We start from the raw sequence: 23,719 nt of genomic DNA, 5'->3' as shown, positions 1-23,719 counted from the left end.
CCTAGGTCCACTGTTTCTGATGTGACAATGAAGGGGAAACGTGAGCTGTAAAGCTGAGATTCACGGAGTGGCCTATTCTGCTCTTTCACAATGTCTAATGACTACTGAGGTTGCTGATATGGTGTACGTGGCAGTAGGTGGCAGCACAATGCACCTAACATGAAAAACGTATGTTTTTGGGGGTGACCAGATACTGTTGATCACATAATGTATTATTCATTTTTACTGCAGTGTAAGTTCACTTTTTTCTCTTTAAAATTGGTTATGTGTGGATATTACTGTATAATACATATAGTGCATTCATGTGCAGAGTTTAGCATTTAATTAAATCTGACATCATTATGGATGTATGTATCCTATTTTGTTTCATCATTATTAAAATAACATTGAAAACAGTGGTGAGTGACAGGTGTCACCCACATCACCAGTAATGTAACAGAAATTCACACTTCTGCAGGGTTAATGACACTCGGGGATGCTACAGCTCTCAACTTCCTAATTGCTTACCAACAAAAGGAAAAGTCAGTATGAAAAAGTCACAAAGTGCTAGTCAATCTGCAATGATTAATCACAAAGATAAGATAAACCTAATGCAGTAAATAAACTGGGGCTATCTCTTGCAAGTCTGCTTCCACAGACTGTCTGCATATCTGACTGACATGCAGTGAACCCAGTTTTGAATTCAGGGAGCAACAAGGATCTTTCTTTGGTTGTAGACCTGGATCAAAGTGCAGTCTGGCTTGTGTGATCAACCCCATACCCGGGTGTGTATTTATTGCATTATTATGTTACTCCATCTCCTTATTCTTCCTCTCTCCATTGTCTTCTGCCCCACTCTTTGACCGTTTCACCTGCGTCTGTAGTGAAATTCGGCCTGAAATTCAATTTCACGACTTCATCTTCTGAACAGTGTATCCTACAGTAATATAATTTTCCGTTTACGTGCAGTGGAATATCAGGAAATTGTCTGCGAAGTGTGTAGCAAATAAAGTTAGTGCACTGACATCAACAGTTAGTTTCACGTAATCGTTCTTTACAGGCTGGATCAAAACATGTCCAATTGTAGAAAAATACTGCCTGGCAGTGAATATAGGAAAAGGTGGTTGAAGGAAGATGTAGATAAGAAGCAAAAGGTTGCACTACAATGATATTTCAAGCGAAAGAGAGAATGATCTAACAGCGGCGAGGGTGGAAAAATAGCTCCTGACAGTACAGAAACTAGTGGAGCTACTGAAGTTACATCTTCATCTTCCTCTTCAGGACAAGTTGATGAACACAGCACTGCGAGCACAGCGCCATAGTAATGCTGATGGTGGGCCATCCACAGCATATTCAACAGACCTGGTCTGGACTCGAGACCAGGTTTGCGACAAAAGCTCCGAGATTGAAACATCAGGCAGAACTGACATTAGGCAACCCGATTCGGAAAATACTGGAGGAACATCAGTCGAAGTACTCACCACTGGAAAAGGGGTTGAAGGCAAGCCTAAACTGGAAGACACAATTGACTCAGATCCCGGAAGATGGCTGGAAATTATTAGCGACTGCATTCGAACAGCTTTGGTCATGTGAGGTCCTCCCGAGCACTTTAAGGAAGCTGAAGAATGTCCTAAAAATGCGAACAACCAACGTTTCAGCCCTGTGTGCTACAGCTATTTTTTGAAGAATTTAGCAGCAGTAGACAGACGTTGGGTGGTGTACTCAAAGAGCAAGGATGCTGTGTTCTGCTTTTGTTGCAAACTTTTTTCGTCATCTACAGTAAAAATTGCAAAGAATGGTATAAGCAACTGGCAGCACCTTGCTTCGTATCTCGAAAGTCACGGGAAGTCTACCAAGCATTTGAATTCACATAAAAAGTGAATTGTGTTTTCCGAGGGACTGAAAAAGACACGAACTGTCGACGCCCATCTTCAAAGGCTTCTGTATATTGAAAGCGAACATTGGAAAAATGTTCTTGAGCGCTTAATAGCAATAATTCATTTCCTGGTTCGGCAATGTCTGCCTTTGAGAGGAAGTAAAGATACACTCTTTCAGCCTGACAACTGAAACTTCTTGAAAGTCATTGAATTATTCGGAAAGTTCGACACTGTGATGATGGAGCACCTGCATGGAACAAGCAAGGTGAGAACAAGGCTCATTATTATCTTTATCATCTTGGAAAAGAAACACAGAATGAACTAATTCACCTTATTGGATCATCTGTAACCAACAACATTCTGTTAATGATGAAATCTGCAAAGTATTACAGTATAATTCTGGACTGCACACCAGATATTTCAAAAGTTGAGCAAATGACAGTTGTGGTACGTTTCGTCCAGGAGACAAGACTCGACGGGGTATACGATGTCCAAATTCGGGAGCATTTCCTGGGATTTCTTCCAATGCCCGATTCTTCAAGCTCCACTTTGGCGCAGGTCGTACTCAAGTTCTTGGAAGATAAAAAATCCTATTGTATAATATGAGAGGGCAAGAATACGACATTGGAGCAAACATGAAAGGAAAGAAGTCTGGCCTTCAGAAAAGAATTTCAGACGTGAACAAGAGAGCATTTTATGTACCATGTAGCAGTCAGTACGTGTCCCTTGATGTTTCTTCGGCTCCAAATGTGTATACCACTGGTGTAAGTAATTACAGCATGTATTCATGTTTTGATGGCCACTTATTCAAATACTGGAATAAATTTAATAACAGTCCAGGTGCAACAGTTAATGAGCATAAGCAAATGTATGTCAACAGATATGCTCAGGTTGGGACTGTGATAAGACTGAATTCGCGAACCGTGCAGTTGTGGTCCTACATCTACATGACTACTCTGCAATTCACATTTAAGTGCTTGGCAGAGGGTTCATCAAACCACAATCATATTATCTCTCTACTATTCCACTCCCTACCAGCACGCGGGAAAAATGAACACCTAAACCAAGTATATTTGAATGCTGGGTAATTTTTATTACACACAGTACCACCACCTTTAAAATTGTTGTTTTATTATGTGAGATGGAGAGAGTGTCAAGACGTACTGTATCATTAAATACATATTTCATACTGATATCTCTTGGCTTTCATTAGAATTTCTTGTTAGGTATCCCAGAAATTGTACTTATTTTATTTCTGATTTTTCACCGCCTGCAGGTAGTTAGCTTTAATCTCCAGAATATGTTCTAATAAGTTATTAACACTTTCGCTGCGGCATCGGTGCAGGCGTGCAACTCTCCAGTGCGGCCCAGCAAGTGCGAGTGCGGGCTGGTAACGCTCTGAAATGCAGGTACCGCTCGGAGCCGACGCTCCTAAGCACACCTGAGGTACAGGCTGACGTCAAGACCTAGTAAGATCTGTAGGATCATGTTCTATACTGACCTAATGATGACACCTTAGGAGTATTACTTCAAATAAGCTTCAACTGTATTGTGGGCATGTTTTAAAGTCTGTTCACTATCTGACACCTGTAGGGGTCACAGGCGTCATTCAGATGTTCGTGATTTGTTGATAATGTAACAAAAAATACAATTTGGATTCCAAAATGCGTATTCTTAGGAAGGAAAAAAGAAACTGGATTCATTTGAAATCATATTTATTTTAAATGCACATTTTTAAGATTGACGTCCGGATATGTAGAAATTAGTAAGCGAAACACTTTTTCTGCTCCTTTTTACATTGGAAGGGCCATTAACCGCCATTACGAACAATATACATTCAATAACTGACCACACAAAACAAAAGTTTACATGGTTTGATGCTAGCTTAAATGCTGCAACTAGACTGAACAATCCGACAGTGAGCACGGACGCTTATAAGTGTCAGCCGCAGCGAAAGTGTTAATTTAGCATACTTTATAACAAATATTTTTTTTCAAGGGGTTATTTTGATGGAGCTGGATGCAAATAATTGTATAATTGTTACAGGTAACCTTGAATTTATGTTCACCAATTTTGTAAATATTGGGACACACATTTAAATGGTAACAACTATCCACTACTCAAATTGTATGTAACGAGAAGGAAAGAGTACTAATGTTTACTAAACCTTTTTTGTGGAAATAAACGTATGTTAAATAAATTTATTTTAGTAAGGTCACATTCATATGGTCTAATTCCACGCATTTTTATAGTGGATTTAATTTTACTTTAATATGAACCCTGGGAACTGGCTGTTCAGGACAACTTTTGCAGAACTTATCTGAGAATTTAAGTGAAATGAAACAGTTAAAAGTTTTTTTTTTTTTAATTACTGTGCTCATTTTGATATAAATCATTTTAGAACTTCGGGTACTTGGTAGTTGTAACCCAGTAGAGAAGATCTGTATTTCAATTTTAAGAGTATAGCTTACATATCCTTTCTGGTGCATCACCTATGTGCCAACTCATTTCATTTCACATTATTATGGCAGGTGGTATTCATATTTGGTTTGGTGTTTAAAGACGTATTTGAATAATGAACCTTACTTAAGTTGTTCTTATGGTCTTATTCATACTTGCCTCATTAAAGATGTCATAGTGTATTTTTACATTAATAACCTTTCCAAACTTACATTACAAAGAAAAGTGTTTAAAAACCTATGTAACAATTTCACATAACACACACTTCTGTTAGGACTGCAGTGGTGCCTACAAATTAGATGCAAATATTTTTGTCAATTACATTTTATGCATATATCTGCAAGAATGGAAAGTACAGAAGCTATATCGTGCCTTTTTTTCTGTATCCTTTTACAAGATACAAACAGTCCCTTTCTCTCTAATGTTTAAAAATTACATATAATTTTCTACTACACATTTCACTATGGCAATACACATAATTAGGTAAAGCAGCTCATATGAAGTAACTAAATCTTGGTTTAATGACATAATTTAGCCCCAATCATTCTAGGATCTATACTTTGATATGACTGTAATCTAAAAGGTTAAACAAATTCAAAATTTAAATGCCGATTGACAATAAAATAATGCACTTTCATGAGCAATATCTTCTCTGTATGATCCATCCTCCCATAGTCTACAATGCCTCTATCAAAGCACCAGCTTTTAGGCGGAATATCAGACAACATCATGTGGAAGAGGTACAGGTGTACAGGTGCTCACTCATTTGTGGAAACTGAGGAAAATTTATTGCAAATTTAGAGGATGGAAAGATTCTTTCTTTGCTACAAATTACTCGTTACAAGTCTGATCCCACAGTTCACACCAGTACAGGCCTGTATTCCTGGGTCAAGCACAGTTCCCACAGATGAATATTACCAGTGTGCTACATAGGCGTGTGTACAGTAAGCCACCAATAGGAAACGTGGAAGGATATGACCTGTGGTACAGGAGATAGTGAGCAGAGTGTGGAATCTAGAACTGGCTTGTCTCTGGCTATTGCCACCAACCTGCCAACATGAATACTCTCCTTGCTCCTCCATAAATCAATTAGAATAGTTCCTCCACTCCACTGGCAGCCTGGCCACCGTTCCAACACGTGCTCTTTTACACCCTGTATCATTAATTACATCTCTTCCTGTTCTTATTTGAAAATACCCCCTTAGATGCCCATTTATAAGTCCTGAACACTGCCTGTATCCTGCTCAACAGCTCCTCTACACTGTAAGAACAATTTCTCCTATTTCACATTGTTGTTATTCCACAACAGTTACATAATTTGTAATTGCACAAGTGATAAATATGACCTCAAAGTAACTCATAGTGCAGAATTTGGCATTGGATATCCTAGTTATTAAGCATAATTTTCATTTAGCAAATTTTCTTGTAATGTAGTAACTTAATGTATGAAGATATTCAATATGGTGGATTTAGTGGCTATTAGGTTGACTTAATTATAATTGTAAAGTATGCAGAGCTTTAATTCAGCCTCCATCTGTCACAGCCATATTGGAGATTAAATGAAAGCCCCTCTTCCATAATCTCTTCACTTGAACCAACTGATCAGCAATCTCTAGTCGAATTTACTCAGTATGTTTTTCATCTACTGTCTTAGCAGATTTTATTATTGGTATTCACAAAAAATTAATTGCAGTTTTTCATACTATGCATAATAAAGTACGTAAATTTGCAATGAAAAGAGAATATAGGTGAATTCCCGATTTTCAGATTGTTTAGAAATACAGTTTACATTATGGCTGTCGTTCAATGAATGAGTTTGTTTTGTACGCGCAATAATAAAATAATATCTGCCACACACTCATTACAAAGCAACAAATTTAAGAAAAAAAGGGAAGAAAAGGAAAAAGGAGAAAATGGGCAAAAATGACACGTACACAAATGATGTATACATTCAGAGATCTGGAGCCATAATTTAAGACATTTATTACAATTTTACAGAAACAACTACTGAAGAGAGGGAACAGTTCACTAATGCACTGGCAACATTCCACATTTGGAGAATTAGATTCTCACTACCAACACTGAAATTGCACATTTTGTTTATATACCACAGGTATATCATATTGTTAGACATGATTCCATTGAAATATGAAATATTAGTACAAATTGTGACCAAGCAGAAAGTTGAACAACAGAAAGGAAGGAATTAAACACCTTTATATCAAATGAAAGTCTTAAAACAATTGCACTATTTTTTTGTAACCCATGGTTACTGCACACTTGACTGGGATGCTTAATCACTTCAGAACCACTTTCTTCTTCTGAACAAAATAGAGCTTCAACAGCCTATACAACAATAGCAGATAGGAAGGTTTAGGGCTGGAAAATCTCAGAAAAGATCAAATACTTTGCACAGACATCTCAGTATTCAATGCCCCAGCAACATATATTCTACCTGCAGGCAATACGCTATGGATACTCTTAATAAACAGAATCAAAGTGAAACAACAAACTCCAGAAGCTACAGGTGCGCACACACACACACACACACACACACTATTCTGTTTGAGAATAAAAGTTAAAAGGGCTCGGAGGTGGTGTTGATGTCGGATCATATCTCAATGGTAGAGGTACAGGGAGTGGCCCAGAGGCACCTCTCCCACGAGGTCCTCTAGAACCTCTGCCTCCTCTACCTCCTTGATGTGACGGCCCTAAAGGTCGCAGTCGTGGCCGACCTGGGCCCCTGCGTACTACTGGAGGAGCCTGCCCGGGCTGACGCATTGGGACAGAAACAGGAACAGGTACCTCTACTTCTTTCACTGGGGCTACTTGAGGTTTCACAGGTTGTGGTAGAGGTCGTCCATCAATAATTGCACGCCTAGAACCTCTTGGCCTACCGCGTCTTCCTCCACGACCAGTCCTGGGTCGTCCAGGAATCACTCCTGTGGAACCAAGTATTGGAGGAAATTCCTCATGTGGAAGGATCTGAGAACGTGTTCCATCTTCTGATTCTTCCAAGGGACCTGCCAGGGCTCCTTCTGTGACGCTACTCGGCAGACTTCCAGTAGCTGTACTCCCACTTTCAGTATCACTATCCCTTCTTGACATATCGGCATCCAACTTCTGTTTTCTCTTCCGCCCATCTACATCATCAGCAGCAGCACGTGCTCGTCTCTCTTCCTGACGCTGTCTATACCTCTTCTCTATTTCTTCATCACCGAGTAGGAGTGATACTACTTCTTTTGGTTTGAGAGAATCTGGCCTGAAATTTCCACCACTGATCACCATCCGTTGTATCTCACTCTTTTCTCGTGCACGTTGTAGCATGCGTTCCTCAATTGTGCCCTTGCATACCAGTCGGTACACTGTCACCTGTATGAAAATAATTTCAGTTACTATTTTCAACTGATAAACATGTAATGATATTAAAAATATACTGCAAGTAATACACCACCTATTAAAATTTAAGAATTTTTAATAACATGGAAAGGACAGGTCGCAACTCACCACGCAGAGGACGCACTTGGTCGTAGACAGGCACACTGAAAGAGACTGCTAAAATATTAAACTTTCAGACAATTTCCTCCTCCTGAAATAAAAAAAACACACACACACATTCACACAAGCCACACAAACAAGGCTACTGTGCCCAGAGACAGTGGGCATGTGTGTGTGTGGCTTCTGCTTTTTTGTGTGTGTGTGTGTGTGTGTGTGTGTGTGTGTGTGTGTGTGTGTGTGTGTGTGTGTGTATTTTCTATTTCAGAAGAACCTTGTCTGTTAAATAAATATTTTAGCAGTCCCTGTCATTGTGCCTTTCTGCAACTTAGTGCCTCCTGTATGAGGTGAGCAGCAGATTATTTTCTCCATATTGTTGTTCTCCCATTCAGGACTTTCCAGTATTTGATTTTATAAAGAATTTTGATTAGTCATGAGTTTGATGGACGCTACGCATAAAATGAAACATATCCTGCAGTTTTTGAATTAATAAATTATGGGGGTGAAATGAGAAATCGAGCAAATTTCTAACATACAGAATTAAATTTAGCCATTCTCTAAATTGATCACAACAATGCCTTTCTAAGCATGATCGTCCTGTGATTGGGCCTAACATTCTTTTGACCTGATAATGAGTTCACACAGTTTGTGACTGCAGATTAACATAGAATCTAAATCATGATACGAGCTGTCAGAATTCAGAGAGAACAAAATTTCCAGAGGTGTAAGTCATGTTACATGACATAATATAATCATAGAAGCAAATGGAGATTCCACTTGAAATTTACTTAATATTATACAAATATTTAATTAACTAAGTTACAAATCCATAAAAGAAACTACAGATCATTTTGAACTCTATAATACAATACCATACGGTCATCAAGAAATAAACATTTACAGGGCAAAAATACATTTTCAGATACTTCTATACATGTTTTGCCAACCTGTTTTGTTTGCCCAAGACGATGAGCTCTGTCCATTGCTTGTTGATCAATCGTAGGGTTCCAATCACTGTCATAGAATACAACAGTATCTGCTGCTGTAAGATTAATACCCAGGCCTCCAGCCCTAGTACTGAGGAGAAATACAAAAATATCTTCACGCTGCTGAAAACTGGCAACCATATCTCGTCTCTCTGAAATCTTGCTTGAGCCATCAAGTCTCATATAAGTCAGTTTACGATGGCGTGCATACTCTTCCAGGAGATCTATCATTCGAGTCATCTGTGAATAGATGAGAACTCTGTGGCCTTGCTCCCGGAGCCTCTTCAACAGGCCATCTAGAACAGTCAGTTTTCCTGAGTCTGTAACTAGTGATCGGCCATCTGGTGGTACAATACGTGACCAACCATGAGGTGGTGCTGTTGCCTCAATTCCTGCTGGAGATCCCCACAATTCTTCCCACAAGGCACTGAGTGACTCAGGTGATGACCACCTCATCAAGTCCTGCTGTTCCCATGCTGCTTTTCTGCTGACACAGTACATTTCTGGAGGTGGCGCATGAGCCTTTGGACAGCCAGAAAACAGAAATGGAGGCATACGTGTAGGTTCACACGGTAGTATGCGTGGCTTCCTTGGTCTGTGTGGAAATTCAGGAAGAACAGGGAAATTATCCTCTTCTTTGACCTAAAAATAGAAACAATACTGTTTAATTGTACCATATAATTGCCGAGTCCAAAATGTGGATGCAAACTTTACAATAATTCCATTTTTTTATCAGCATTCAATCAACATTTACTGGGCCAGTTGGAAGATAACACCATTTTTACGATGCCATGATTTTATTTTATTAGTGCAAAATACACTACATTATATTACAATACAACACACTTGCCCACATCGTGGGCGAGGGGCAACAGATTAAAGAAGACGATTTTCTGTACAGGCAAAGAAAGTGTGCCTCAAGACCGCTATGTTAGCTGTGAAAGTCCTAACCTGACGGGGACAACCCATCAAAACGAGCATCAAACTCAGTAACAGGACTGATAACGTAGAACTGTTATGGTTTTGAGTTGAAGAAATCCATTAGCCAGAAACAATTGGCCCTCTATATTAGAGATCAGGAAAGATGATAACCAAAAGTGGCTAAGTCTGGTGAATTCTGGCCATATGCAGATATGCATCATTGTGGAGTAACAACAAAGGTCTAACAAATGTTTTGTTTTCAATAACAACACCGAGTCCTCTTAGTTGTTCAGTACACACAAACTATTGTTGTTTTATTTCTTAGCAGCAATTCATGATGAAGAATGCCAGTTTGGTTCCACTCAACACAGAATACGATTCTTTTTGAAGGTGTACACAATCCTTGACATGAGCTACTTCTTTTTTTGAAAGAACATTATTTCCTCTTCTTTAAGTTCATGTACAGGTAACATTTCTCATCACCGGGAACAATGTTGCCACAAAATCGCTCGTATCTATGACAAGCCAAATGGGAGATAGATTGTGGTTTATATGCACTTAATGAAGAGGTTATTAGGACCCATAGGAAAATTAGTATGAACAAATGTGGTTAGAACAGCTAAAGGAGGACTTGACAGTAGTACCCATGTACCCAATTTCTGCAAATCAACCACTTAACATTAATGGCACAGAATGGTTTAGTGATTAAATTCCTTAATTTGTGCCAGTTCACACACTGTTTTGGTGAGGATTATCATGAATAAAATAATTTACTTAGTATTTATCAAAAAGAAGTCTCCAGAATGTGGTTGATCAGGCAAGTCAAGCATTCCTTCGCGCTAATGAGAAAACAATTGCATTGCCATTCTCTCATAAAGTGATTCCCTCCTACACACACCCCAAACTCTTCTCATGGATTCTGCAGCACTAGTCCCTCGATTAAACTCTAATAATAAAATGTGTTGAAAGCATTCATTTTTCTCTTTTGACACTTCATACTGGTTAGCAGAGCTAGTTATCCCAGAATTTAGACTCACAGCAGCTGTGTTGCTTCCTCACAGCTATGAGATGCAAGGGGCCAGAAGCCAGTGACATAGACACCATTGGTGCGGAGAACCAGAAAGTCACCATTGCTCTTTTGAGACTTATTGATACTCAAGTACCGTTTGTCGCAGTGCCATGACGTCATAGGAGTGTGTTTAATGAATGTTAGCAGAAGGGATGTATGTTCCACTGGGTGGACTAGGAACAAGCCATAATAGTTCCAGCAGCAGCTGCTTAATTTAACAAGGAATTTTTGTCATTTTGGTTTAGATGAATGAGATGACAAAGACAATGTTATAGAATTTTTCTGAAGTTTCCCTTTTTTGCTCTTACAATCATTTGAAATAAGAGTGCATAAATTTTATTTTCATACCTCTTTTAATTTCTGAAGGGTGGTGGATTGAAATTATGAAAATTTATGGATTTATTTTGCTCATCATCTAATTTAAGTTATATCAGTTTTATATGAAGCAAAAGGTCAGTAACCAATGAAGGTTCAGCATCTTTTAAATATTTCTTATTTACTAAAGGAACTGTTATGACTCATTTACAAATTACAGAAGCATCCGATTCCACCCGTCTGCTTTGACCCATGACGTTACCAATGTGGCGTAAACGACCATTCTCAATGTCTCCAATATGGCACCTATGACGTCATTACATAAACACGACAACAAACATCAAAATACATATAAAACCAGCAAATACATCTGCCTCAAAAAATATAATCAAACTAACGCGTCCATCGCAGAAAATTGGTTTTTTTTGGATGGGGACTAACTAAATATAAACACATACAGACACACACCACAATCCCAAACCACATAAAACGACAACACAGAAACACCACTCAAATCCCTAAATTCCGCTACATTTACAATGTCGACAAGAATCGATCACTTCCCTTCACCTAGACAGTTCAACCGCAATTGTCGACACCACAAAAATAAACCAACTACTCCAAAAATTAGAATCGCACTGCAACTGTCAATACCACAAAACCAACATGTAAAACAACAGAAATTGGAATCTGACACTTCCCTTGAACCTATATGGTCAGCAGCAGTTCACAATACCAAAACACACACAGCAACGACGACACATTGGAATTGGACACTTCCCTTGACCTGTATATGTCAAAAGCATCTCACGATACCAAAATACACATAGCTACAACACATTGGAATCCAACACTTCCCTTGATCTATATAGGTCAACAACAGCTCATGATACCAAAACAAACATAGCTACAACGACAAACTGGAATCGGTCACTTCTCATTACCTATATAGCTCAAAATACGACTCCAAAAAAATGACTATTTACCTAGTGTACACACTAGGTCAGCCTCCCCAATCAGAGACACACGCACGCACGCATGCACACACACACACACACACACACACACACACACACACACACACACACACACACACACACAACACTTGCATATTCTGCTTGCATATGTCACATTTCACTATCACCGCCACAAGCCCAAAACATTGCAGAAACTTAATGACAGACAACATGTTGTCCCCCATTTCAGCCTGCAGACGTGCACTATTAAACTTAGTAGTCATATTCATACCTAACAAAAGAAGCCTCAGATTGAATTAAACAACTTACCGCATGACAAACAGCAAACCAATAACATCCAACAACACTGCAATAACATAAACGCAACGGAAACTTCATTCTTAAATCATTGAAACTAATTTCCGTTCTGTAACAGTCACGACCGATAAAAGCACACTTCAAACACCGACATCCAAAGGAACCCAATACACCACATAACACGCGGACCATACACACACCACCAAGCGCAACAAGACGACACCTACAAACACCACACACTCAAACTAAACTCCGCGCCGTCATGACATCACCCACCACAACACACTTACGTCACGGAATCGGATGCCTCCTTTGACCTACTCATTTATCTCCCATTTTTAATTTTATTTTTCATTTAAATAACATAAAAATGTTATTTCTTCCATGTAACAGACATCAAGTGATTTCGTAAAGAGGGTACGATAGACACAGATTTTACTTCTAGACAAATGCTCAACAAACTGTGTGGCCATTTCCTCATATTACAATGTTTCTAAACAAAAGACCAAGAAAATGCAGAGATTCAAATATTATGATGATGAAATAACTTACTCAACAAATGTGTACTTATCAGTGTGCACTTCGTCATCGGTCACTCATTATTACACTTCACCGATTTCCCTTCCACTATGAATATGACTGACGTCACCTTTCTTGTGTGCACCTGTGCTTGAGCCATGAGTTACTCGCTACCCCTCTAATGCAGCTGCCAATCTCACAAGTAATGAGTGAGCTTGATGCACGTGCTGACCACTTTTACTGATTTGCCTTGAAACTGCCCAAATGAGATGTTAATTTCACAGCCCTGTCTGCAACAATAAAACTCTAAACCGACAAATAAGAACTGAATAACAAAACATTGAGCTTCACAATGCAGTGGCACTAACCCTATAAAGAATGGCATGGGCTTATGCACCAACCCAATAGATTTGTTCTTTGCTTGTCTAAAACACATTTCAGAATCATCCAGATGTGGCATAGTCTTCTGGCTTTTAAACAAAGAAACAAGGGAGCGAGTCAAACAGTGGACAATGTAATATTAAAGTACAAGTTAATCATTCCAACTGGTTAAAGTTATGAGGATATAATTGATTAAATCTATACATTTTCTATATCTTAAATTGTAATGTATAGATTGAGTTCAGGACGTGTCAAAAGAAACAAATTCCCAGGCAGATTGCAGTGTGCAGCCCCTGACTGACAAGTATCTGAACATTGTGAGATTACACCTGTGTAATAAATCTGATGACACAACAAAATCAGAAGTAATTCAGTGCAAAATGTGAAGCATTGTAAGCAAACATAATTATATGGTTCACAGAACATTAAATAAGATTCAGCTGACTTCTATACTTTCACTCAGTCTTTTGTTGCATTCTATTATGAGGATTTTAGCAGATTTAATAGATAATAAAATTAACTTCAAACACAAACTGAATTTATTAATGTGACAATTCCTACTCCACTTAAGAAGAAGCACAAAGAACAAGTCTTAAAAAATTATGTGATGGGTCATGAACACAAAATTGAGCCTGAGACTACTTTTCTTACTTTTATTTTCAACTTAGTTTTTGTTGTAGTTTTCTGAATGTACAAGGTTAAATTTTACTGTCCTAAAAAAATGACCCAAATTACAAAATTACTCGAGGAAATACTGCTGAACAAAGTTGGCACATCTGTAGATGAGACTGGGGGACAACAAGATTGGCTTTTATATTGGCAGGTATTTCAACTTAGGCCTCAGCCACTGTTGTTTCAAATGTTAAGTGTAGAGGGCAGAACCTTACTTTTCAGACAAACTTCAGTTTTCAAGGAAAAGTAAAACATTAAATATGCAGATAATTTACAAAAATAACTATGCATTAGTGACCCACCTATGACAAAGAACATGAAAAGTTTACTCTTTAATTCAGCAATTATAGCAAATACCGTTTATCATAGATAAGGAATGAGGAAGAGCAATGAAGCAGTGTTCAGCATGTAAATGACCATGTATAAATATTGAAAGTAACTGTGTCCCACCAGTGACAATTTTAAGGATTCTTACTGAAATCTAAGCCATTTAGCACTTCTTGTCATTTTTAAGTTATTTTGGTTGATATAACTAGCACCTTAATGGGTTACACTAATACTGACTAATTATTTATTCAGAATATCGGGGAAACAATGTCAGCACAGCATATGAGAAAACTTCAAGAAAAGTTGCAGAAAGATGCCACCAAGTACAACATCTATAAAAAGAAAGAAAAAGAACAATACAGAAGACAAACCATGAAGAAGAAGGATCCTCCTGGCCTGGGAAAAATATGTTAGTTAATACTGTGAGTAGAAAACTGAAACAAGAAGAGAGTGCAGGCTTAAACTAAAATATGTATTGACTGCAAACAAGTTTGTAACTGGAACCCAAGTCTCTCTGTCATATAAATGTCTTCAGTCTCTCACCAATTCTGTTTCTTGGGTAAAGAAGGCTTACAGCCACCCCCCCCCCCCTACACACACAAAAAGTGTCATAAAAAAAAATCTCGAGTGGGAAAGCCTACCTTAAAAGGTAGCAAAGCTGGTTTTCTTGGTAGGCAGTCAAATTGAAAATTTCATCTCATAACCTTGGATGGTAATCTGGTCAAAATACAAAACGTTTTCAAATGTGACAAAATCAGAAGGCAAACACCTTGCATAAAGGATGTCAAGTCTATTGTGGACCCAGTGACTGGGGGGTATTGGGGGGGGGGGGGGGGGAGTGTTAGCTAGGAGAAAAAAATCCCGATACTGTGTATCCATAAGGACTCTATGATATGTGACAAAAAACCATATCTCAATAATCTGCAGACACAATGTCGAAGTAGCTGCTGGCTCAGAAGTAGCTGTGGAAACAATCAATCATGCCAGTAACATTTATTTTGGCGGAGTTTTGCACCGATAGAAGGAATTAAGCCAGATATAGGGGTGCTCCAATGGCACAGAGAGCATTTGAAGAGAATGGAGAAATACAGATCATGTGCAGGACATGTGTATGCAACTCAGCACAGGTGTCCAAAATTGATGCAAAGGTTGTATTCTACTTGGTGTTTGAATATGTTATTGCTATTCTCCTGAATCAAGACAGCAAACATATCAGGACCACCTCCTATTATTAGTTTTCAGATATTTAAACTTTTTTGAAAGCAGATGAGTGGTCAACCATATAGTTCTTTTTCAGTAGTAGATTTTTTAAAGTGAAATAATTAGAGACTCAGGACTTTAGATAACACTGCATGGAAATGTATCTCATTTAGAGGTAGCAAAACTTCCCTACAAGGTTATTTAACTACAAAGTTAGGTCTAAATATGTAAACTTCTGTTTCATCCAAAACAGATATAGGCCTAATAAAATTAATTTTAACTGATAAAGAAATACGATGTCAATTTTTATAAATAAGTATTAATAATGTAAGGTTTACTGATATTTCATCATGTAGATAATTGTTTTATTAACGTGAATTCAGTGTTTTCGAAAGTTCTTGTAAAATGTTGATGGACATTCAATTTTACATCAACCTGCTGTCCCATCTGTGAGAAAGTTTTAACGATATTACTAACAGTTCACTTTCTAAACTTCTGATATTCAGGTTTACAGGGACATATGATGGTCAATCAATTTTTAATTTATTTCTGTTTCTACTTTTTGTAACACCACATTAGCTTCTGATTATTGGAAAATTTAGTTCAACTGTCCCAACTATAACAACTGAATCCTCCTAAATGGTCAGCATATAACGACACCTTTCTGGACAGGCTGCTTCCACATCTTTGTGAAACGTCGCAGTTATGACTCATGGAATATAAAAATAGCAATGTAACTACAGAAGCAGTACTTACTATGCAACACTTTGACACAGAGAAAGAAAATCTTGTTACATCTCCTAAAAGTAATTTGTTTCCTTTAGCCTTATTCCATCCCATTCGTAAATGTTTTATATGTATAGGCCCTATATCATTTCTATTTGTTTTTGACATGTCCGATAGTATTGTACCAAATGGTCTTTAGGTTAATACATAAATAAAACTGATGTCTTATAAAAATGTACATTAAAATGATCACAGAGTTGTTTGTGAGCTAACACAAGATGACTTCATATGCATATCTGCACTCAATTTCAGGTTTTCATCCAAGATCATCCTCATGTAATATATGAATACCATGATACAATTTTAATTCATTAATTAAAATACTCCAATAAATACAAAAAATGAGGACAGGAATTCATTAATCTCTCCCAACTGGTCAGTGTACAGCCTATATTGACACACAATAGTAGAGAAAATTTTACTAGCTTTCAAGTTCCTGATCTTTTTCTTATCCTACCAATACCCAACCTCAGGTTTCACCTATGAGATAATGATGATGTGGAATGTGATACATGTGTGCATACAGAGGTGCAAGAGAGCAGTGACATTGATAATGTTTACTTCCGGTCTACATTATTTCTGTGGAATGTACATTGATCTCTCTCTCTCTCTCTCTCTCTCTCACACACACACACACACACACACACATTTTTGCCATAGCTGTAAGACTAGCAAAAATTTCGTGCTGTTGCATGTCTATTTACCACACAGTGAATGGGCTGCCTTTTCTCTTTATTGTGTCACCTTGAAATTTCTGTTAGCATACTACAATGACATGTAAGTTAGTGATAATAGGTAACCATAGCGGAAACTATTGAGTAATTACAAGCAAGTAGTCACATTCTCAGGAAATCACAGTTTCAAAAATACTATACCAGAACCATGTATCCAAACCATATGACATAAAAACATATCTGACTCATTTTTGTAATTGAGAAATAAGCAACAACGTAATTTAATTCAAATCATGTTTCTTACCCTGCTTCTTTCCTTACTCCCACGTCCCTTTCCTGTTTGGGATGGTGGAGAATGAGTCTCTGCGGACGATAAAACTGGCGAAATTGGTTGCTCTCCTTCAATTTCCCCATCAGCTTCACCATCAGCCTCCACCTCGGCGGGACTCTGTGGAGGCAGTGCCCAGTGCTCTTGCTCATCTGCCTCTTCATCTTGTATCCACACATCACATGCAAACATCTCACTGTGTCCACCATCTGCATCAGCTGTGTCTACTTCAGGTTGCATCACTCCTAAGCCACCAACAAGCTTCCTAAAATCAGTATTTCGCTGCCTATCGAGAAAAGCTGCACGGCTTCGGTGGATTCTGTGCTCTGGAGTTTCTGGGATAGATGTGTGTATGTGCTGTGTGTGGCAATATATTGTATTTTCCGTGCTAGAAACTGATGTAAAGACTAAATGACTCAATACAATACTACACGATAGAGATGGCGCTGATGTGACACACAAGGGCTGTAGCAGTAGCATATACCGCCACTTAAATGAAGTGTCTAAGAGGCCACAATAATTCCAGAAGAAAATCTTTTCTTGAAGCTTATAAACTGCCGGAAGAAACATCAGCGCCCTTGAAAGTCCTCCCAAAGCTACATCACTGATTTCCGTTGGAGAAATGCCAGCCAAATTAGAGAACGAGAAACACTTTATCTGTCCTGAAGCATCCTCATCCAGTAGAGAACTGTGGACATAGTGAGGTGCAAATATATTCAAATGATTATATAAGATATGCTTCTTACTGGGGAAGCTGTGGCATAGAATACCATCATCATAAATCAATCGAGGTAGTAAATAATCAGATAACTTAAAAAAATAAGGAGACTTTGCACTACGCCTTTCAAATAACTCTGGATGATTACAGACCTTCCGAAACTGCATTACTAGATTAAGCAAATTGGAAGTGAGATTCTGGGATGACTGACTAGAACCGGCGGATGAATACAAAAGATCTTCAATACGAATCTTTTTCTTTAGCGCATCGTACAACAACTTCTGGCGAGTTGTCAAAGGGCAGTACATCATTACTTCAATCTTATCAGAGAGCTCATTTTCTACATCCTTCTTGATCCTACGCAACATAAATGGCTTCAGGATCATGTGCAACCGTGATAAGTGTTTTTCATCAATACCTGTCTTGTTTTCAGCATGGTTTTCAATATCCTTAGAGAACCATTCATTAAATTCTTCATGAGAATCAAACAGAGTTGGCATAATGAAATGCAACAGTGCCCACAGTTCAGCCATGCTGTTCTGTATTGGTGTTCCACTTAGCAGAAGACGATTTCGACAGGTAAACCCCAAAAGCATCTTCCATCGAACACTGTTGGTGCTCTTTAGAGCTTGAGCTTCATCCAAGACAAGATACTGCCATTTTATACGATTAAAATATTTTAGATCAGTAATAACAAGTTGGTAACTTGTGATGACAACATGAAAACTTGCATCTCTTGTATGCATATCCTTCCGATGCCAGAATTGTCGCAGAATCTTTCTTTCTTGTGGACTTCCCCAATACGGAACCACCTTGAATTCTGGTACAAACCGAGCCATCTCTTGTTGCCAGTTATGTAGAGTGGATGCAGGAGAGATAACCAGAAATGGTCCCCATATGTCATACTTCTCAGCTACATGACATAAAAATGCAATGGATTGCACAGTCTTTCCCAGACCCATCTCATCTGCCAAAATACCATTGATGCCTTGATCATAAAGATTAGCAATCCAATTCATTCCTTTCAACTGATAATGTTTCAATTGTCCTTTAAAAATGGAGGGTTGAGGACGTTCATCAACAGCACTGACACCAGTTTCACTTAAGCTTAGATCATCCCCAAAGTCACGGCCAGCAATTCCATCACTTGTTGTACCCTTGTAGAACTGATTGGATCGGTTGCGCTCTGCTGTCACTGCTTCACGAACATTTCTTTCTGCCTTCTGTTTCATTTGCTCACCATCATAATCATCAAATGCTGCAAGTCGTGGCAGCTTTTCCTCTTCAAGTTGGCTAAGAATGCGAAGTCTCTCTTCCTGAGAACCACTGCCAAGCTTACGTGACATGAAATGGGCATACAATTCAGTCTGTGTAATAAGGAAATTGAGTTTACGCTGCTGCCGCTTTGCTTCCATCAACTCTACATCCAATCGACGTTGTTCCTCCGCCTCTCTCTCCAGACGACGCCTTGCTTCACGTTCTACACGATCATACCTCTTCCAGTACGACTGCATTTCCCTTGTAAGGCGTTTTGCTCGCCATACTGTTTCCTTCATATTCTTCTGAGACTGCACAGCCTTCTGACGACATGCACGCATACAACCATGTGCCATTCGTCTGCATGAAGCAAGAACTTCTTTATGGTTGTTTACTTTTGCACGTTGAATTTTTCCAAGTTCTCGTTTTGCAAGCATTGCAAAAATTTTCTTTCTTCTTGCCGTCATGATCTCTGCCATTTTATATGATTTTCTCTTGGCACGTGTACTCTTCAGAGATGGTGGATTTTCAAAGAGTGAATCTGGATCCTCCTCCTTCACATTTGTGTATCCATCTTCACATTCTGTATCATCTGCAACACTTGCATCCTTAGCATCAGATGCGGCATTCTGCTCCTTTGTTGTTACTTTCCTCATTTTCCGAGGTTTTGTTTCCTGTTTTCTCTCCTTTCTCTTTCTCTTGGTTCCCTGAACAAATTTCTGATGTTCAGGGAACCTGTCATAATTTGAAACAAGCCCTGAGCCATAATATTGATACTGGTGGTTCTGTGGATCTTCATAGAATTTCTTCTGATACTTTTTTCTAAGTACATGCATTTTAAGCATTCTCTGCAGTCTCTCTCTTGGCGGTACATCTTCATCAGAAGAACTCGATGTGTCACTCACAAGAATGTCTCTCAGCCACAATCTGTCAGTCCTCACATCTTCAAAATTATACAGACGTACACGGTCTGAACGCCTTTCTTCTTTAGTGGAGAATCCATATGCAAATAGTTTTCCTTTCAAGTCTTCCGATAATTCGGCATCAGAATCTGAAGAAAGGTCACTCTCATTTACAGGAGTATTGAAAATTTTTTCCACGTACGACAAGAAGGGCCCCACATCGAGATACTTCTTTAAGAGTTGAATATGCAGTGGTTCTGCAACTTCTGTAGAAGCAGGTGTTGAAGAACTAGCCATTTTATATACTTAAACTAAATCATGTAAATATGTAAACTGGTTACTCTTTAATCTGCAACATCAACAGACATCAGCTGCATGTGTTCCATGTTGATAAACATCCACACACGAAGATCTCGTCCAACAATTTTACGGAACACCGTTTGACGTAACTCGTAACCAAACACCACCATCATGACGAACTGTTGTTGTAGGTAGATATAACTAAACAAACTGATGCACTAGATGTACGATTATAGACGCTATTTCGCAGCTCCATTGCGGTCCACATGATGGTATCTCTCACGTGCAATCCCTGCGATACAGTACGGAACGTAAAAGCACTGACACTCTTAGGTTACACATATTCAAGCCATGTTACTTCACAAACCACATAAATCTAGGTTAGCGTCACGTTTAGAAAACATGTTTAAACACCACTGCATGCAAACTGTATAAAAATAAAATGTGCAGAAATAATATTGGCCATTTATGAACTTTCAAGACCATTTCCCTGGTTATTCAACTATCCAATTTCGAAACTCAAAGTGATTCGAAATCTACAGTGTTCTCGCTCCTTTTGAGCAACTTTGATATATCTCGACGCCATCATTGATTGAACTTGGATCTGCAAAGATTATACAGCAATACCCAAACAAAGACTGTACGGCAGCGGCGCCGGTAGGGAACAGGGTGGATTGTCTCGCGCCAGTAAAACGCTTGGCTGCGCAGACGTTTCGGATCGGAAATCGACATCACGTAACCATACCCACTCGGCTTTAGAGAACACTTAGCTGTGCATGTTCCACCATTCTGAAAGTAGCCGCGAGACGTGTGCTACGCTTGCCTACCTTCACTTACTTATTCTCATATCGCTTACGGTCTTTGCTAATTTTTTGCTCCTTTTGTTCTGTATTTGCTCCTGGAATTTACTTACTTCTTACATAGTTGATATTGTTAAAGAGATGAATACGGTAAGCAGGTTCAAAAGGATGTAAGCTACAGTAACAGTTCGGAGATGAAGAGGCTTGTACAGGATAGAGTTCCACAGTGTGGAGAGCTGCATCAAATCATGCTTTGGAATGGAGATAAGAACAACAACATTGATATGGTGACGTTTCTGACTGTTTAAATAACTCCTACTCCTTTCTCATTGCGTTAGTTAAAAAAAATAGTCTCCCTAAGAAAAATATAAGATAGAATACCTAAATTCTTAAAACGGGGCTTACAGGAGTTTGTAGGCTTACATCATTTATATTCTAATGGCCCTTTTTGAATTCTGGAAACTCCGTTAGCTGCTACCAAATTACCGCAGAATATGACCCCCAATTTAAGGTGGGAAAGAAAATAGGCATAATAGGTAATCTTAATTATTTTTCACATGACATCCTCCATGTTATTTAATAACATTGAAACTGATGTTATTTACATTTTCCATTACATACCAGTGAAGGATTAATAAGTATGCTGAATCAGATGGCAGTCATACACGTAAATCTTAAATTGACTTAGTAAGCACACAAGAACTATTCACCAAAATATTGAAAGTGGTTTCATTCTTCACAATGTAAAAACCATTTTAAGTGAAAAACAGTTGCTAACATGCTACACTTTTTTCTATCAACATTTTCTTTTGGAAACTGTAGTATAAATTAACAGTATTAAAGCGGAAGAGAAACTCTTAAAAGAATAGGACATCCTTCTCCATGATTTGCAACATTAATTGTACAACTGCTGTATGCTAAAAAGATGTATTATTCCAAGGTCATTATCACAAAGACGTGATTTACAGCAGATATGATGCGACATGTGGTAGGAATCTAGATTTGCTTTTAGACTGAATTAATCTTAATTACTTTAACTTCACTGGGATGAAGATATCAATGTACTATCTTTACCAATCATAACAAATGTCTAGAGAAATCGGAGAGTTTCGTATCTTATACCAAGCAATAACAGAGAAGTTTTATGAAATTTGAAGAGTTTTTTACTTGTTTTAGACGAATAGTCATACAACATTAAAGTAATTTATGGGCATAGAGTGATATTTTGATTTAAACTATCTGTGCAATGTGTAAATGTGTAATCCCCAATTTGACAGTAGCGTATGGTATGGTCTTGTTATATTAATTTTACAGGAAAAGCTTCAATACTGAACTGCATTTTTCAGTATTTGATGAACGATTATAATTAACTTGACCACTTATATAACAACAGATGTGGACTCATGCTTAGTCTAGAGTCTATTTCAACAATGGGTTCACACACTCGCATTTCAAAAATACCATTCACATGCTTTCTTTCTGTCAGGCGAAAACTCTTAAGCAAAACTGAAATGGTAGTAGCATATATCTTTCCCTTTCATAGTAGTCAGTCATTTTAATATAGTCGCTAATTGCTTAACACACATAGATAACTGGAGGATAAAAATGAGAAAAAGTATACGAATTTTAAATCTATGAATATACAATCATATTCCACTTGCGCCTAGAGTTCTGCACCAACTATTCTTCGGTCATCCACTGAAGCCGTTAGGTGAGTACTGCAACTAGTCACATGATACTGCTTTCTGGTTCGAAACGTCAATGCAGTCAGGCGTTTTACAAGCTCGGGACCCTCCCAGGAACAGGGTACTATAAACTGCTTTCATCGTTATTTGAAAAACGCATTGCAAATGTGAACATTAAGAATACTGCTGGTAATGTGAAGGTGGAAACAGTAATATTTTTCATTCTTTCAACAGAAACAAAAACACGTTATTGATTGACTGATTTGTTTATTTATTCATCTATAGATGTTTGTACAATATTTCTCATTAAAATAAACAGCCCTCTTACAGTATTTGTAGCTACTATATTTAGTTCTCCTTTTCTGTTCATGTCATTAATTGTTAGACAGTATATGTTCATCAACATTTAATTACTATCTGTAGTTATTGTTAACATTCATTTACAGTGTAATAGCTGTTATTTAATACAAATGCCTTCAATCTTTGGCTAAAGGCGTGGGGATCATTTACATCTTTTATTTCTTGTGGTAGTCAATCGTACAATAAGACACTATTTTGAGTTTTTAACTTGTTTCTTCTATTTATATGTGAACAATGTCTGGATTTGGTTCCATTGTGCTGTTTGTGATGAACAGATTAAGATTTTGTCTTCTATACAATATGTTGTGATAGATGTATTGAAAAAAAGTGGCCAGAATTTCTAGCTTTTTGAATAATTCTTTACAGTATATCCTGTTACTCCTATCAGTACAGCTCTTTTCACTGTACTGAAAATAGTTTGTACATTCCCAGCA

At 38.1% G+C, this 23,719-nt stretch overlaps 1 protein-coding gene across 1 annotated transcript; it reads right to left on the bottom strand.

Moving 5' to 3' along the window:
- Positions 1-6,282: 6,282 nt before the first annotated feature.
- LOC126271881 (chromatin-remodeling ATPase INO80-like) lies at positions 6,283-21,234 on the bottom strand. The gene is made up of 3 exons (XM_049974234.1): positions 17,240-21,234; positions 8,759-9,439; positions 6,283-7,688 (listed from the first exon to the last, which is right to left on the bottom strand). The coding sequence occupies exons 1-3, from the start codon at positions 20,435-20,437 to the stop codon at positions 6,873-6,875; spliced, it is 4,695 nt and encodes a 1,564-aa protein (XP_049830191.1). The 5' UTR covers positions 20,438-21,234; the 3' UTR covers positions 6,283-6,872.
- Positions 21,235-23,719: the final 2,485 nt, after the last annotated feature.

Source organism: Schistocerca gregaria, chromosome 5, assembly GCF_023897955.1.
Source record: "Schistocerca gregaria isolate iqSchGreg1 chromosome 5, iqSchGreg1.2, whole genome shotgun sequence".
Taxonomy (NCBI): Eukaryota; Metazoa; Arthropoda; class Insecta; order Orthoptera; family Acrididae; genus Schistocerca; species Schistocerca gregaria.
The sequence above is the reverse complement of the archived record's forward strand: the minus strand, read 5'-3'. Positions and strand labels throughout refer to the sequence as shown.